Source organism: Euprymna scolopes, chromosome 23, assembly GCF_053919585.1.
Source record: "Euprymna scolopes isolate OS-2025 chromosome 23, ASM5391958v1, whole genome shotgun sequence".
Classification (NCBI taxonomy): Eukaryota; Metazoa; Mollusca; class Cephalopoda; order Sepiida; family Sepiolidae; genus Euprymna; species Euprymna scolopes.
The window spans coordinates 79688672-79706416 of record NC_136504.1 but is presented as its reverse complement, the minus strand read 5'-3'; the positions used below and the strand labels follow the sequence as shown (position 1 = coordinate 79706416).

Below are 17745 nucleotides of genomic sequence, written 5' to 3'. Positions count from 1 at the left end.
CACAAGATATTATTATAATCAATTATTTCACAAGCTCACATCATAATCAATTATTTAAAAAGCTAACATCATGATGCAATTATTTCACAAGTGAATATTATAATCAATTATTGAAAAAGCTTACATTATAATCAATAATTTTACAAGCTAACATTATATTAAATTATTTCACAAGCTAACAATATAATCAATTATTTTGCAAGATAATACAATTGTTTAACAAGCTTATATCATAATCAATTATTTAACAAGCTAACATCACACTACAATTATTGAACAAGCTAACATCATAATCAATTATTTAACAATCTAACATCATAATCAATTATTTTACAAATTAACATGATAATCAATTATTTAAGAAACTAACAACATAATATATTATTTTACAGACTAACATCATAATTAATGATTTAACAAGCTTACATCATAATACAATTATTTAACAAACTAATACAGTAATAAATTATTTAACAAGCAAACATCATAATGAAATTATTTAACAAGCTGACATCATAATACAATTATTAACAAGCTAACATCATAATGCAGTTATTTACCAAGCTAACATTATAATCAATTATTTAACAAACAAACATCATAATAAATTATTCAACAAGCTAACATCATAATCAATTATTTAACAAGCTAACATCATAATACAATTATTTTACAAGCTAACATCATAATCAATTATTACACAAACTAACATCATAATAAATTATTTAACAAGATAACATTATAATCAATTATTTCAGAAGTTAACATCATAATAAATTATTTAACAAACTAACATCATAATCAATTATGTAACAAGCTAATATCATAATCACGTATTTCACAAACTGACAATATAATAAATTATTTCAAAAGCTAACATCATAATCTATTTTTTAACAAGCTAAGATCATAACCAATTATTTCACAAGCTAACATTATAATCATTTATTTAACAAGCTAACATCATAATCAATTGTTTCACAAACTTACATCATAATCAATTATTTAACAAGCTAACATCATAATCCAATTATTTCACAAGTTAACATTATAATCAATTATTTCACAAGCTAACATCATAATCTATTATTTAACCAACTAACAACATAAGAAATTATTTCAAAAGCTAAGATCATAATCAATTATTAAACAAACTAACATCATAATCTATTATTTCACAAACTAACATCATAATCAATTATTTTACAAACTGACATCGTAATCAATTATTTGACAAGCTAACATCATAATAAAATTATTTAACAAACTAATATCATAATCTATTATTTAACAAGCTAACATCATAATACAATTATTTTACAAGCTAATATTATAATACAATTATTTAACAAGCTAACACATTAATAACTTATTTCACAAACTAACATCATTATTAACAATTTCACTAGCTAACATCATAAGCAATTATTTCAGAAGCTAACATCATAATCAATTATTTAACAAGCGAACACGATAATCAATTATGTAACAAGATAACATCATAATACAATTATTTCACACGTTAACATTATAATCAATTATTTCACAAGCTAACATCATAATAAATTATTTAACAAGCTAACATCAAAATACAATTATGTCACAAGTTAACATTATAATCAATTATTTAAAAAGCTTACATTATAAACAATTATTTAACAAGCTAATACCATAATACATTTATTTAACAAGCTAACATCATAATCAATTATTAAACAAGCTAACATTACAATACATTTATGTAACAAGCTAAAATCATAATCAATTATTTCACAAGCTAACATCATAATAGAATTATTTAACAAGCTAACGTCATAATCAATTATTTAAAAATCTTACATCATAACGAATTATTTAACAAGCTAACATCATAATCAATTATGTCACAAGCTAACATCATAATCCATTATTTTACAAGCTAACATCATGATGCAATTATTTCACAAGTGAACAATGTGATCAATTTTTTGAAAAGCTAACATTATAATAAATTATTTCACAAGCTAACATTATAATCAATTATTTAACAAGCTAATATATTAATACAATTGTTTAACAAGCTAACATCATAATCAATTATTTAACAAGCTAACATCACAATACAATTATTGAACGAGCTAGCATCATGATCAATTATTTTCCAAGCTAACATCATAATAATTTATTTTACAAACTAACATCATAATCAATTATTGTACAAACTAACATAATAATCTATTATTTTACAAACTAACATCATAATCAATTATTTAACAAGCAAACATCATAATCAAATATTTTACAAGCTTTTAACAAGCTAACATCATAATACAATTATTTAACAAGCTAACATCATAATCAATTATTTTACAAACTAAGGTAATAATGAATTATTTTACAAACTAACATCGTAATCAATTATTTAACAAGCTAGCATCATAATCAATTATTTAACAAGCTAACATCATCATAAATTATTTCACAAGCTAACATCATAATAAATTATTTAACAAGCTTACATCATAATACAATTATTTTATAATCTAACATCATAATACAATTATTTAACAAGCATCATAATCAATTATTTAACAAAGTAACATCATAATCAATTATTTAACCAGATAACATCATAATCAATTATTTCACAAACTTATATTATAATCAATTATTTCACAGGCCTGTTTTATAATCAATTATTTCACAAGCTAACATCATAATCAATTATTTCACAAACTAACATCATAATCCATTTTTTCAGAAGCTTAATCATAATCAATTATTTCACAAACAAACATCATAATAAATTATTTAACAAGCTTACATCATAATCAATTATTTAACAAGCTTACATCATAATACAATTACTTAACAAGCAAACATAATAATCAATTATTCACAAGCTTACATTATAATCCGTTATTTCACAAACTAACATCATAATCAATTATGTAACAAGCTAACATAATAATAAATTATTTAACAAGCTATTACCATAATCAATTATTTAACAAGCAAACATATTAATCCATTATTACTCCAAGCTAACATCATAATCAATTAGTTAACAAGCTGACGTTATAATCCATTATTTCACAAGCTAACACTATAATCAATTCTTTAACAAACTAAAATCATAATACAATTATTTAACAAGCTAACATCATAATACAATTATTTAACAAGCTAACATCATAATCAATTATTTTACAAGCTAACATTATAATCAATTATTTCACAAGCTAACATCATAATCAATTATTTTACAAGCTTACATCATAATACAATTATTGTACAAGGTAATATCATAATACAATTGTTTAACAAGCTAACATCATAATCAATTATTTTACAAGGTAACACCATAATCAAATATTTCACAAGCTAACATCATAATCCCTTATTTCACATGCTAACATAATAATCAATTATTCAACAAGCTAACATCATAATCAATTGTTTCACAAGCTACCATCTTAATCAATCTTTCGCAAGCTAACATCATAATAACTTATTTCACAAACTCGAATCATAATTAATTATTTAACAAGCTAACATCATAATCAATTATTCTATAAGCTAACATCATAATACAATTATTTAACAAGCTAACATCATAATCAATTTTTTTACAGGTAACGTTATAATCAATTATTTAACAAACTATCGTCATAATCATTTTTTTCACAAGCTTACATGATAATCAATTATTTCACAAGCTAACATCATAATAAATTATTTAATAAGCTTACATTATAATAATTTTTTTTACAAGCTAACATCATAATAAATTATTTCACAAACTAACATCATAATCAATTATTTCACAATCTAACATCATAATCAATTATGTAACAAGCTTACATTGCACTCAGTTATTTCACAAGCTAACATTATAATCAATTATTTTATAAGCTAACATCATAATACAATTATGTAACAAGCTAACATCATAATTACTTTTTTCACAAGCTTACATCATAATCAATTATTTCAAAAGCTAACATCATAATCAATTATTTAGCAAGCTAATATTATAATCCATTATTTCACAAGCTAACATCATAATCAATTATTTAACAAGCTAACATTATAATCAATTATTTCACAAGCTAACATCATAATCAATTATTTCACAAGCTAACATCATAATCAATTATTTAACAAGCTAACATTATAATCCATTATTTCACAAGCTAACATCATAATCAATTATTTTACAAGCTAACATCATAATCAATTATTTTACAAGCTAACATCATAATACAATTTTTTAACAAGCTAACATCATAATCAATTGTTTTACAAGCTAACATCATAATACAAATATTTTACAAGCTAACATCATAATCAATTATTTCACAAGCTAACATTATAATCAATTATGTCACAAGGTAACATCATAATCAAGTATTTAATAAGCTACCATAATAATCATTTTTTTCAAAAGCTAACATCATAATAAATCATTTAACAAGCTAACATCATAATCAATTATTTCACAGGCTACCATCTTAATAAATTATTTCGCAAGCTAACATCATAATAACTTGTTTCACAAACTCGCATCATAATTAATTATTTCACAAGCTGACATAATAATCAATTATGTCACAAGCTTACATTATAATCAATTATGTCACAAGATAACATCATAATCAAGTATTTAATAAGCTAACATCATAATTAATTATTTCACAAGCTAACATCATAATCCATTATTTCACAAGCTGCCATCTTAATAAATTATTTCGCAAGCTATCGTCATAATAACTTATTTCACAAACTCGCATCATAATTATGTCACAAGCTTACATAATAATCAATTATGTCACAAGCTAACATTATTATAAATTATTCCACAATCTAACATCATAATCAATTATTTAACAAGCTAACATCATAATCAATTATTTCACAAGCTTACATCATAATCAATTATGTCACAAGCTAACATCATAATTAATTATTTCACAAGCTTACAATATTGTGGAGAAATGCGTGACTTACCTGGATAGACCACGTGCGGGTCGGTCACCAAAAATAAATAAAAAGAAAGAAAAGAAATGGTCAAGACTCTTATTTATAGAGTAGTGATCACGTGAGTTAGAAGAATATGCAAATAGAGGTGAACGATTTTGCGATATAAAAAGCCTGTGTTGTTAAGAGGAGGGGCAGACTGTTGGCAGAAGTCAGTGCTGTCAGACGTGCTTTAGAGTTTTGTTATTATATGCTGTGTTCGATTGTTGGGAGAGAGAAAAGAGAAGAGGAGGAACCAAGAAGACATTCTGCAGATACTTGACTTTGTGTTGGTTTTAAGCTATCTCGGCGCTTGGTGTGCGGTTACTAACAATGGACAGATTCGACATTCGCTTAATACCCGAGTTCGACGGATCTACCACTGGACCGGCTGTCGTTGAATGGATTGAAAAGGCAGAGAAAATCTGTAAACTGTGCAAAATTAAAGAACCAGCCACAGTTATCCCTTTGAGGCTAACCGGAGGGGCCTATGCAGTCTACCAACAACTCGGGGATGAACCAGACTGGGATGAAATCAAGCAGAGCCTGTATACAGCGTTTGGTACAGATCCATTTGTTGCGTGGCAACAGTTCACGAGCCGGACACTTCAACCCAAGGAAACAGTCGACGTGTACCTAGCCGACCTGCGAAAATTATCTGTACCGTTTGGTGGGGTCAACGATAAAATATTAAGCTGTGCTTTTTTGGTAGGCCTACCCGAGGAGGTCAGTAAACTGTTGCGGGCATCATCAAGAATCGATGAATTGTCAACTGATGAGTTATTGGCCCGAGCTCGAAACATCTGTAAGGAACAGGAACCAATTGCAGCAGCAGCTCGTTTTCGACATGGAGGCAATGTGGACTCTCTTCCAGATAGTAATAAGCATGCCACCCCAGTGTGCTATAAATGTGGGGAGGCCAATCATTTTGCTAAAGAGTGCCGGAGTGATAGGAGAGGTGTATATCCACAATCAAAGAGACCAGTGCAATGCTATCGCTGCAATAAGTTTGGGCACATATCTCGCAACTGTTCGGGAAACGAAGTTGGGGGCAAGGTACTATCGCTACCCTTGCCCCCTGCCAACCAATAAACACAGGATTGCCTGTCATTAGCGTTAAACTTGATGATGTGCAGTGTTCAGCACTTATAGACACGGGGTGTTCCCGGTCTATAGTTAGTGCCCATTGCTGTCCGGTGATGCAGGAGAAACCCCTTGGCTACGACATGTTGCTTGGAATTGATGCAATACAAGCACTAGGAGGCGTTACAATCACAGCAGCTAGAGGTATCAGGCTTGGAGAAGGGAAAGACGTCTGTGCAGCCATGTCGATTGAAGAAAAGGACTTCTGTGCTACATTTGATGACAACGAAAGGGTGTGGACTGCAAGGTGGAAATGGGCCATGGGCCAGGAACCAGATCGGCTGTGCAACACGATTCCAGAGTATGCAGTTTCTACCAAGAATAGGGCCGCATATGAAGAAGAACTTCAGATGTGGATTGACAACGGTTGGTTAATACCATACCCACAGGAACGTCTGGGACCACCCAAGGGATTAATTCCGCTCATGGCTGTTGAACAACCTACCAAAGAAAAAATTCGTCCCGTAATGGATTACCGAGAGTTGAATCGGCATGTTGATGCGTTTACCGGAAACGCAGATGTGTGCGCTGCTAAACTGAGAGAGTGGCGTCAAAAAGGGAGCAATGTAGCACTTCTGGATCTAAAGAGGGCCTACCTGCAGATACGTGTCCATGAGTCATTATGGCCGTTTCAGACAGTACTACTCAAGGGAAAACTATATTGTTTGACACGTTTGGGTTTTGGCCTAAACGTAGCACCCTTGATTATGACAACCATTATTAAAACTGTTTTGATGCAGGATGAGACCACAGCAAAAGCTGCTTCAGCCTACATAGATGACATCTATGTTAATGAGGACATAATGTCTGCGGATGCAGTTCGAATAAAACTGAAAGCGTTTGGGTTAATAAGCAAAGACCCTAAGCGCCTAAAGGATGGAGTGCCCGTGCTAGGCCTCGAGGTCTGGGAGGAGGGCAATACGTTGCGATGGAAACGAGGGAGCCCACTTCCAAAGTTACCCAATGTATTAACAAGACGTACTGTGTTTTCTATCTGTGGTAAATTGGTAGGACATCTACCTGTCTGTGGATGGCTCCGATCGGCAACAGGAGTGGTGAAAAGACGAGTGACTACAGTAACAAAAGGATGGGACGATGTTGCGGATGATGATTCTCTCCAACAAATGATGGCTGAAATGTTGTCCAGAGTGCATAGGAATGACCCTGCCCGGGGTGAGTGGCAAGTGTCTGGAAACGAACTAAATGCATGGGTTGACGCAAGTTCGTTGGCTACAGGTGTCGTGTTGGAGCAACTAGGTGTTGTTGTGGAAGATGCATGCTGGCTTCGTCCGAAAAATGATGCCCAACATATAAATTTGGCAGAACTTGATGCCACGTTAAAAGGTCTTAATCTCGCATTGCAATGGCAGACTAATGTTGTGCATCTCCACACTGACTCATTGTGTGTTTACCATTGGTTAACCGACACCTTGACTGGAAAGGCTCGAGTTAAGACTAGAGCTGCAAGTGAAATGCTAGTACGAAGGAGACTAGCAATAATTAAGCGTCTAGTTGACGAATACAGCTTGCAGGTAGACATTACGTTAGTCTCGTCGATGCAGAATTTGGCTGATAGCTTGACTCGAGTACCAAAGAGGTGGATCGATGCAATGAGGCAGGGATCCGATCTTCAACAACAAACATGCGCGACTGTAACGGATCAATTAACACCTGACCAGATCCGTATGATACACCAGCAGATTGGACATCCTGGAATTCAGAGGACTGCATATTTTGTCCGAAGAGTATGCCCTGCAACTACAAAAGCATCAGTGAAAGCAGCCATACGTTCGTGTGAAGAGTGTCAGAGAATTGATCCGGCACCATCCCAATGGCAAAAAGGGAAGCTCGAGGTGGAGGGCAACTGGCAGCGAGTAGGGATGGACATAACACATTATGGGGGCAAACATTTTTTGACCATGACGGATTGTGGCCCGACGCGTTTCACAATATGGCGCCTGTTGACACGACAGGATGCAGCCAGCATTATACAACAGTTGAGAGCTGTCTTTTTTGAACGTGGTGCCCCGATTGAAATTCTGACTGATAATGCCGCCACATTTCGATGTCAAGAATTTCAGAAATTCGTGCACGAATGGGGGATTAAAATGCATTATCGGTGTGCATATTATCCCGAGGGTAATGGTATAGCAGAACGGTGTCACCGCACCATCAAAAGAATTGCAGCCAGGACGCAGTGCTCTATTCCAGAAGCTGTGTACTGGTATAATATAACACCCAAGGACAATGCAACACCAGCAACTGCACCAGCCAATGGGATTTACCAATATGAACAGCGTGTGAAAGGAGTTGATGCCATACCATCAGTGGTGAGTGTTGTCAATACACCATATCAGGTGGGAGACCTTGTTTGGATAAAACCCCCAAATGCTGGGTGCACTACAAAATTTTTCCGGGGAAAAATAGATGAAATCATAAGTCCTCAGACCATGTTGATTGGTGGCATACCACGTCACGTAAAAGATATCCGCCCTTGTTATACCTCTTCTGATTCTGAGGACGATGAGGATCACACACCGTTCAGAGATGATCCTGATCACTTACTGCCCCTTCAGGTGAGCATAGAAACACCACCAACAGAACCAGATGAGGGAATGATGGGACATACTGATGACAATAGTGAGGAGAGCGATGGACACAAGGAAGTAATGCCTCATCGAAATACTCGACAGAGACGAATACTGCCCACCCCCCGTGATTGTGAAACCCAGCGAGAAGGGATGATGGAGCATACCGAGGAGATGACGCCTCCGATTCTTCGGAGAAGTACCCGACAAAGACGGATACTGCCCCCCTGCCCTGATTGTGAGACACCGCCTATGGAACCACGAGACGGGATAATGGAACAGACTGGTAGTAATGATGGTGGTAATGAAGAAAACAGCAATGAGGAAGTGCTTCTTCGAAGGAGTACCCGCCAACGACGATTGCCCGCATGTCCTGTTTGTGATCATGAGATCAGGGGGGAGTGTGGAGAAATGCGTGACTTACCTGGATAGACCACGTGCGGGTCGGTCACCAAAAATAAATAAAAAGAAAGAAAAGAAATGGTCAAGACTCTTATTTATAGAGTAGTGATCACGTGAGTTAGAAGAATATGCAAATAGAGGTGAACGATTTTGCGATATAAAAAGCCTGTGTTGTTAAGAGGAGGGGCAGACTGTTGGCAGAAGTCAGTGCTGTCAGACGTGCTTTAGAGTTTTGTTATTATATGCTGTGTTCGATTGTTGGGAGAGAGAAAAGAGAAGAGGAGGAACCAAGAAGACATTCTGCAGATACTTGACTTTGTGTTTATTTCAGAAGCTAACATCATTATCAATTATTGCACTAGCTACCATCTTTATCAATTATTTCACAAGCTTAGATTTTAATCAATTATTTCACAAGCTAACATCATAATCAATTATATCACCAGCTAACATCATAATCTCGCCGTATGTGCCGTTGTCCCATGTTGTTGGAACAATAGTCTTGGCGTATTTAAAATTTATGGGCGAAGGAAGTCTGTAATCATACTTTCGTCTCTTTCCCCAGTGACAGTGACAGCATTTTCGTCTTTATCTTCAAAAAAATAAGAGTCAATAATCCTCTCCTCCATTACCAATACAAATACTAACAAACGCATCCCCATGGTTTCCACCACGTCAACACATGCACAAAATTACAACACACCTTAAAAAAACTTACAACAACCTAAAAAAATAACCTCACTATTAAGCCCATATTTAACCTTCTACCCATTAACGGAATCAAACAATGGCCCAATCTTTCAATCATTATTACCCGCTCACGAAAACCCACACGGCACACAACAACAAGTAATTGCAGATGTAATAAACCACTATACCTTTTATGCACACACATAAATACAACATCCTGGTACAATATACCCGAAATAAACATTCATATAAAATTGCCGCATCTAACATATGTCATATATTATATATTCCTCCATTTGCAAAAATGGAGGAATATATTAAAGAAACTCTGACGCCTTTCCAAATCCACCTAAACAATCATAAAACAACAGACAAAAACCTTCCACCCTACTCGCAAGCCACTTCAATGTACCTGAATACACACTAAACAATATTAGATGCCTCCTAATAGACTCTAATTTCCCACTAACAAAAGCATTTAAACTAAAAGAAATATAACGGATCTTCCGATTCAACACACAGATGATAAGTCTCAACACAGACTTTGGTCCTCTCCAATCATACAAGTATTTTAAAAAATTTATTAACACAATCACCTACACTTACATATATGTATATACGTATGTGTAATCTTGTCCTTTTTCTATATTGATCTCAGTATGTATATTACATCTTTTCTTTTTTCTTTTTATCAGCAAACACATAAATCATTTTCTTTTGATTCTTAAATTATTAAAGTTGTTATTATTATTATTATTATTATTATTATTATTATTATTATTATTATTATTATTACTAGCTCTACCCGGCCATGCGTTGATGTGGCTCAGTTTGTTAAAATGAAAAACAAATAAAAACAAAAAAGACAAAATGTATGTTTCTTACGTTTATGGATACACAATATGTCATTCAATGCACGTTCGCTGCCTGTTCTTCCTTAGGTTGACAGAGGGAAAACACAAGAGTTTAATTTTATTATGGACATGTATGTGAGTGCGCACTGAAAAATTTCTTAGACTCTAATGGATTGCCATGTCGTAGTAATGAAAATATCCCAAACTCACCAAAAGCAATAAGATATGAATTAATTATTAAAGAATATATTTTGTCAAAGAAATTAGGAATGTTAACTATTTTCCTTGTGTCAGCTGAAATCAAATTTTGTGGAGTCATTAAAGATTTAACTAATTGTGACATTACAATTAAATAGATAACATTGCTTATTGCTGAAACTAACAAAAAAATGTAAGAAGTTATAATTGTGTTTTTAATGAAAAATCAACTTTTTGGCTGTCGGATTTCACTACAATAATGAAGAAGCACTCTTTTTATCGGCCGACCTGTACAATGAACACCCTGCATATAATGTTTGTACTCTTGCAGAATTTTACACAGATCTTCGAGATTTTCCATCAACTATGGTTTGGAAGTGTTAAAAGTAAAATAATTTTTTTTTTAACAAATTATTTCCATATGGTTTTGCATTTCGTTTCATGTTTACTGACGTCCATTCCATATTTAAGTAAACCGAGTTCACTTCCGACGTCTTAACTTTGTGTACTGAATTTTTGGACATAACCCTATTTTATTATTCTGTAAAGTCAACAAAATTTAAAGGAATACTTTAAAAAAATGTTTTATCCGTTTCTGTCTGCTAACAAGTTAAATTGTAAAGTTAAAAATGTGCATATTAAAAAAATGTATATATATATATATATATATATATATATATATATATATATATATATATATATATATATATATATATAAACACTTCAAATGAACTACGAAAATGCTAATTTTACATCTCCAACACATTTGAAAATAATTTCTGACGAGGACGCTTCACAGAACGTCTGAAACGCGTTAAAAACGATTTCAATGATTTAAAAAATATTATTACAATGATCTAAACATAATTCTCAATGAAAAACCAAGACACGGAATAATAAAATAATGTTAAAAAATACACATTGTTGGTGACTACCCCCTATATATATATATATATATATATATATATATATATATATATATATATATATATATATATATATATATATATATATATATATATGAGAGAGAGAATGAATTAAAGTAATATATTTGAAACATGTTTTTTATTTCAGTTCCATGAATTCAACACCATCAAAATCATTTGGTGACTAGACCTCTAATATAAATACCTTAATGATATACATAATGTTCGAAATGTATAAAGCAATTATTTTTCTTGAAGAAATGATCATCAGTGCTCATTAAAAAAGTAAACACTACAGGCTGGAAAAAAGTCAATTGTACTTAGTAATTGTACTAAGTTAGTAATTGTACTAAGTTAGTAATTATTTATTTGAATGCAATTCAAGGGTTAACATTTTCATGAATGCTGATGATAGCCTCTTCAAAAAAATAAATAAATAAATATCTATGCATTCTAAAAATTATGCTTATAATTGAGATAGGCCAAAATATTTGTATATAAAACTTGTTTCAGTGAATTTATGAGAATTTGTTTGCTACATTTCATGTGGTTTTTATAATATTAAAATAGATTTATTGTAACATCGAGCTATTATAAAAATTGTGTTATAAAAAAATTTTATATTTGAAATTTTATATACACACATACACACATTATAAATCAAATATTTTTTAACACATCAGAATCTTGTGTTTGATTATATATGTTTTTTTGATTTTTGATTTTCATAACACACTTTTTAATTTCAAAATCAAATAGATTTATCAATGTTCTATATATATATCACAAATACTTTCGATTCTTCATCGAGAATTTGCATCCCAGAATAAAATTGCATTTATGTTAAACATTTAAATATTCGTACTGCTATTTATTGTGGGTTGCTGGATTTTTCATTTACTTTGACAGACTTTCATAAATGCTAACTTGTTTTTGAAACATTTTTTCCAGGAACTACATAGATGGTATTCAACTGTGTTCCTCGACGATGCTAGATGAGATTCCATTTAGTTTGTCCTTCAACCCTGGTAATTGGCAGGAACTTGCTCTCACTTACACAGACAGCATTTACTACAGTCAGATTGCCAAGTGTGATACGTACATGGAACTAAACCACAAGTAAGATTGTAAAGAGAAATTGAAAATATATGTTCATTTCGGCTGGCATTGCGCGTGCTTATATTAATGTATGGAAATATATCTTTATTAGCGGTGACAGTTATAGATGGTTAGTTGTTAGGCGGGGTGCATGCACAAGAATTCAACTGCTTGATACTTCTCAGGCCGAAATCGTCAACCAATAACAATATCCTTTTTAGTTGTTATTATATAATCCTTTGTGACCACCTGATACGCCATCTTTGGGATGGCATTCTTACTGTAGCTACACCCCAATGGCGTTTTATTCAGCAATTGTCGTTTCACTAAATTGACCTGACTTTGATTACACCTGTGTAATCTTTTGTCGAAAACAACCTTTTAAGTTATGCTTTTGACAATTGATCAAGTTTGTTTTTTCTTCACAGTAAGTACCTGTTTCATTCTGGTATATTTGATAATTAGTTTTTTTTTTTTTTTTTTCATTTGTGCACACTTCTGTCAAAATTATTTCTCGGTACACATGGTCTATATATTTAACATTCCTTTCTGCTAAATTCTCTTAGGAGAATTAGTTCCATATAAACTGTGTCCATCGCTTTATTGCAGATTACAAAATAATCAATATTTCAGTAAATATAAGTTATAAAAAGATGAAAATTACACCATCCAAGGACTGTATTAAGGTGAGATAAATCCTAAAATTTCATCAAAATTCCTGTTATATTTAAAAAGTTATGTTATTTTTTTAATATTCAATGAATTTTCACCGTCCATCGCTTTATTGCAAGTCTTCTAAGATAATGTTTTAGCTCAATAAAACAATACCAAAGCATCATAAATTTATATTGAACACATTTTCTGGGGGAAAATTAACAAAAACAAAGGCACATCCCGAGGGCTAAGTGTCAAACAAACGAATTATTTGTCCACATATCCCCCATGTTTTGAAATTACATTAAACAACCTTTTGTCCACCGAGGAGGTCAATTGTTTGATCTGAGATGGAGTAATGGTTCTGGCAACGTCGACTATTTTGTTCCAAAGGGCATCCTTCGAAGAAAATTGCTCTCCTCCCTCATAAACTCCTCGTTTCAATATTGACCATAGGTGTTCGATGGGGTTAAGGTCCGGAGAACACGGTAGCCAGGACATGAGGGTTTCTCCAACAAAGCCCTGAGATCCAAGGAAGGATGTAGTTGCCCTAGCAGCATGAGATCGGGCATTGTCATGCATAAAAATAATCTTAAAACGACGTGACAAGGGAAGATCATCTAGCCATGGTAACAAATTCTCATTTAGAAAGGCAGTGTAGGCATTGCTGGTGAGCTTGACACCTTCTGGCACTCGGAATGGTCCACATAGCTTATCCCCAATAATTCCCGCCCAAAACATTATGCCTCCACCTCCCTGTTGGCGACGAAATCTATAAGGCGTTGGAGTTCCATTTGGATTCCAAACGTTGGCCCATCCGTCCGGTCCATCAAGGGTAGCACGAGCCTCATCTGTAAACAGAACATTTTGGCAATCCATTTTCATATATTTTTGTGCCCAAGCCAATCGTTTTTCTTTGTGGGTTTGGCTCAATTGAGGCCTGGAATAGGATTGATGTTCCTTGCCATTTCATTTAGTTCATTGCATCGGGCTTGTCTGGACCTTGGTATGACTCTAGCCCTCGCAAAAATTGTTGCACTGGTGCTGTTTGGGTTGCGCACAATCTCTCTACGAATTTTTCGAAGATCCCGATCAGAAAGGTTCCTCCTTGTGCCCTTATCTTTCCTGGACTTAGTGTTGGGGTTCTTGACGAATGTAGCTAAAGTTCGGGGATCCCTTTTTAGTTCTGTGGCTAAATTTATCACTGAGAGTCCTTCTGCTAGTCCTGCAATAATCCTCTGCTTCTCGGTAGCTGTTAAACGTCCTTTTTTGGCATTTTATGAGACCTGCAATAAAGCGATGGACGGTGAAAATTCCTTGAATATTAAAAAAATAACATACCTTTTTAAATATAACAGGAATTTTGATGAAATTTTAGGATTTATCTCACCTTAATACAGTCCTTGGATGGTGTAATTTTCATCTTTTTATAACTTATATTTACTGAAATATTGATTATTTTGTAATCTGCAATAAAGCGATGGACACAGTTTAAGTTCAGTGCTGTTTTCTAACCAATGTTGAATACGATGATGTGCCACGACTACTAAAAGCATGTATTGTACACAAATTATTTTTATACTGTATCAAATTTTTCTTGAATTTCTCTAATGTTAAAAATGTTGATAGGAATAACATGTGTGAGTATATGCAGTTTCATTTGAACATTACAATCATTTTAACATTAAAATCATTTGAACATTAAAATCATTTTAACATTACAATCATTTTAACTGTTGTGTCTGCACAATTAATTAACAAGAACACGAAAGTAAAGGTATACAATAATGTATTAGGAAGAAAGGTTATATACATATTTACATATCTTCAGATATACTTCAGTTGGAGATATTCCAGCAGGTGGCGTGTTGCATGTCTTACTGGAAGCAACATAGGCGTCTTGTCTATTTGGCGGTCGTTGCAGAACTCCCCTGGTATTGGTGATTGATACCTTTATATATCTCACTTACCCGCCTAATTAGTAGGCGTCTCCACAACACCCCCCTCCCAAGATTTGAAGTCGTGTAGATTTCAATATCTTTTCCTCTTGGGGTGCATTATGATTGGTTCTGTAAACTTTCTTTTCCTTCCTGATCTTCTCGGTGCGGGCATGGTTTGTGATGTTTCGATATCAAACGCCTCGTATAGTATATCACTTGGATCTTCCTTTTCATCAGGTTTGTCATGGTCGTTGTCTTTTATCTGACGTTTTCTCAATTGATTTTGATGTCTTTTGTGTATCCCTTTTGGACCTTTTATCATGTAGACCAAGTTGCCGATACATTTATCTACCGTACCAAACTCCTAATATGAAATATTATTTTTCATACATTTAAAATATACACACTCACCAGGTTTAAACCTTTTACGTTACGTGTGCGTAGTTTGATGGACGATTGCTTGCTTTGGTATTAATTTATCAAATTGTGATTTTATTTTTCTAGCAAACATTAATTCTGCTGGCGATAATTTTGATGGTGTATTTGGGTTCTTAGTTATCCTGTATATTTGCAGGAATTGTTGTAATGCTTTATCCATCGGGGTCCCTATTGATTTTCTAAGTGCACGTTTTATCGTGTCTACGAACCTTTCTGCTAATCCATTTGATCTAGAGTGGAATGGTGGTGTAGTTATGTTTTACCTGAAAAGTTTCACAAAAGTTCTTGAAATCATTTGATGTAAATTGTGTTCTGTTATCTGTGACTATAATGTCTGGCACACCAAAACGTGCAAATATTTCATACAGAAAGCTTGTGTTATTTGTCGTCGGGTTCTTGAAACGCTTTACTTCAGGCCATCTGGGAAAACTATCTACTACGATTAGGTAGTATTGTCCTTCGGTTGGTCCAGCAAAGTCTATATAAAAGTGTAACCATGAATGGTCAGTTTTTTTCCAAGGTTTATGGACTATCGGTAGTGTATTTTCGGCTAAAGCACAACCTTTACACTTTTTTACTGCTAGTGCAATATCCACATCCATGTTACGCCAGTAAACGTAACTCTACATAAGTGCCTTCATCCTATTTATACCCGGGTGTCCTGTATGAAAATCACGTAAGATCTTTTTCTGCAAGGTTTTCGGGATAAAAACTCTTTCACTATATAACATAACATCATTACATACGGAAAATATGCTTTGCGTTTTTTCATCATTTTCCCTTATTTTTTTTTTTATGCCTGTGATGACATCGTCATTTTCAGCCTCCCTTTTTATATCGGTTAACATGACTGGTAATTCTTTTATTATATTCGCCATCATGTTTTTTTCCTCATAATTGGAACGTATAGCTGCAATTACTGACTCTTCAAGGGTTTCCTCCCTTTTCGGTATAAGCCTTGATAGGCCATCCGCATGACCTATTTTTTATCGAATCCAGATGTTTTATTTGAAATTTAGCAAAATCGTACCCCAACGGAGTAGGCGATTTGTCATATATACTGGCAAGCCCTTTTTTGAGCCGAAGATTGTCACTAGAGGCTTGTGATCTGTTTCCAGTATAAAGTGTCTCCCGTACAGGTAATGGTGGAATTTTGTCACCGCGAAAATGATGCTTAACCCCTCTTTTCCTATTTAAGACTGAGCCTTTTCTGCCGGAAGTAGTGTCTTGAATTTGTTCCGACTTTTTTTTTTGCGTACACTGTAGGGGCTGCCCAGACGCTAGTTTAGATTTTCGATAAGATGCCTGTTTATTCGAGTCTATCTAGCTTGCTATTTATTTTGTCTAAACTGGTGAACGGTACATTCCGTTTTTTCTTAAACACCGGTGTTGCATCCTTTTTTAGCTCGAATGAAGCCTTAATTTTATTGCATCTTCCCAGTCGAGCAGTAAATATTTCTGTGAATTTCTTTTTTCGATCGTTTTTAATATTTTCTGATGTTGGGGTGCAACTGGTTATTTTTCTACAAAAAGCGTTCATTGGTTTATCCCAAAGATTGAATTTTTTAATCCAGTCAATTCCCAGTAAGTTCTTGCTTTCTTTAATTACGAAAATGTTCAATTTCTTTGTCGTGCCATTTAAATTAATGGGCAGGATAACCTCTCCTTCGAATTTTATTTCATCTCCTGTTGTTACATATAGGGGTTTCATTAAAAGAGAGAGTCTTATTATAAGTGATGCTGTTGAAGAAGAAGAGAGATGTTGTTGTAAGAGACTTAGAGAGATTGTTCATGTTATTACGATTCCTATATTTTA

General features: G+C 33.4%; 1 protein-coding gene across 5 annotated transcripts in view; it reads left to right on the top strand.

Annotated features, from left to right (window-relative positions):
* LOC145246036 (cilia- and flagella-associated protein 43-like) overlaps positions 1 to 17745 on the top strand; it is a 456783-nt gene that overhangs the window by 50259 nt on the left and 388779 nt on the right. For all 5 annotated transcript variants that reach the window (XM_080107869.1, XM_080107868.1, XM_080107867.1 and 2 more), the window contains exon 4: positions 12751 to 12918. In XM_080107869.1, the coding sequence (XP_079963995.1) occupies positions 12751 to 12918 (168 nt within the window). The remainder of the gene's footprint in view (positions 1 to 12750; positions 12919 to 17745) is intronic.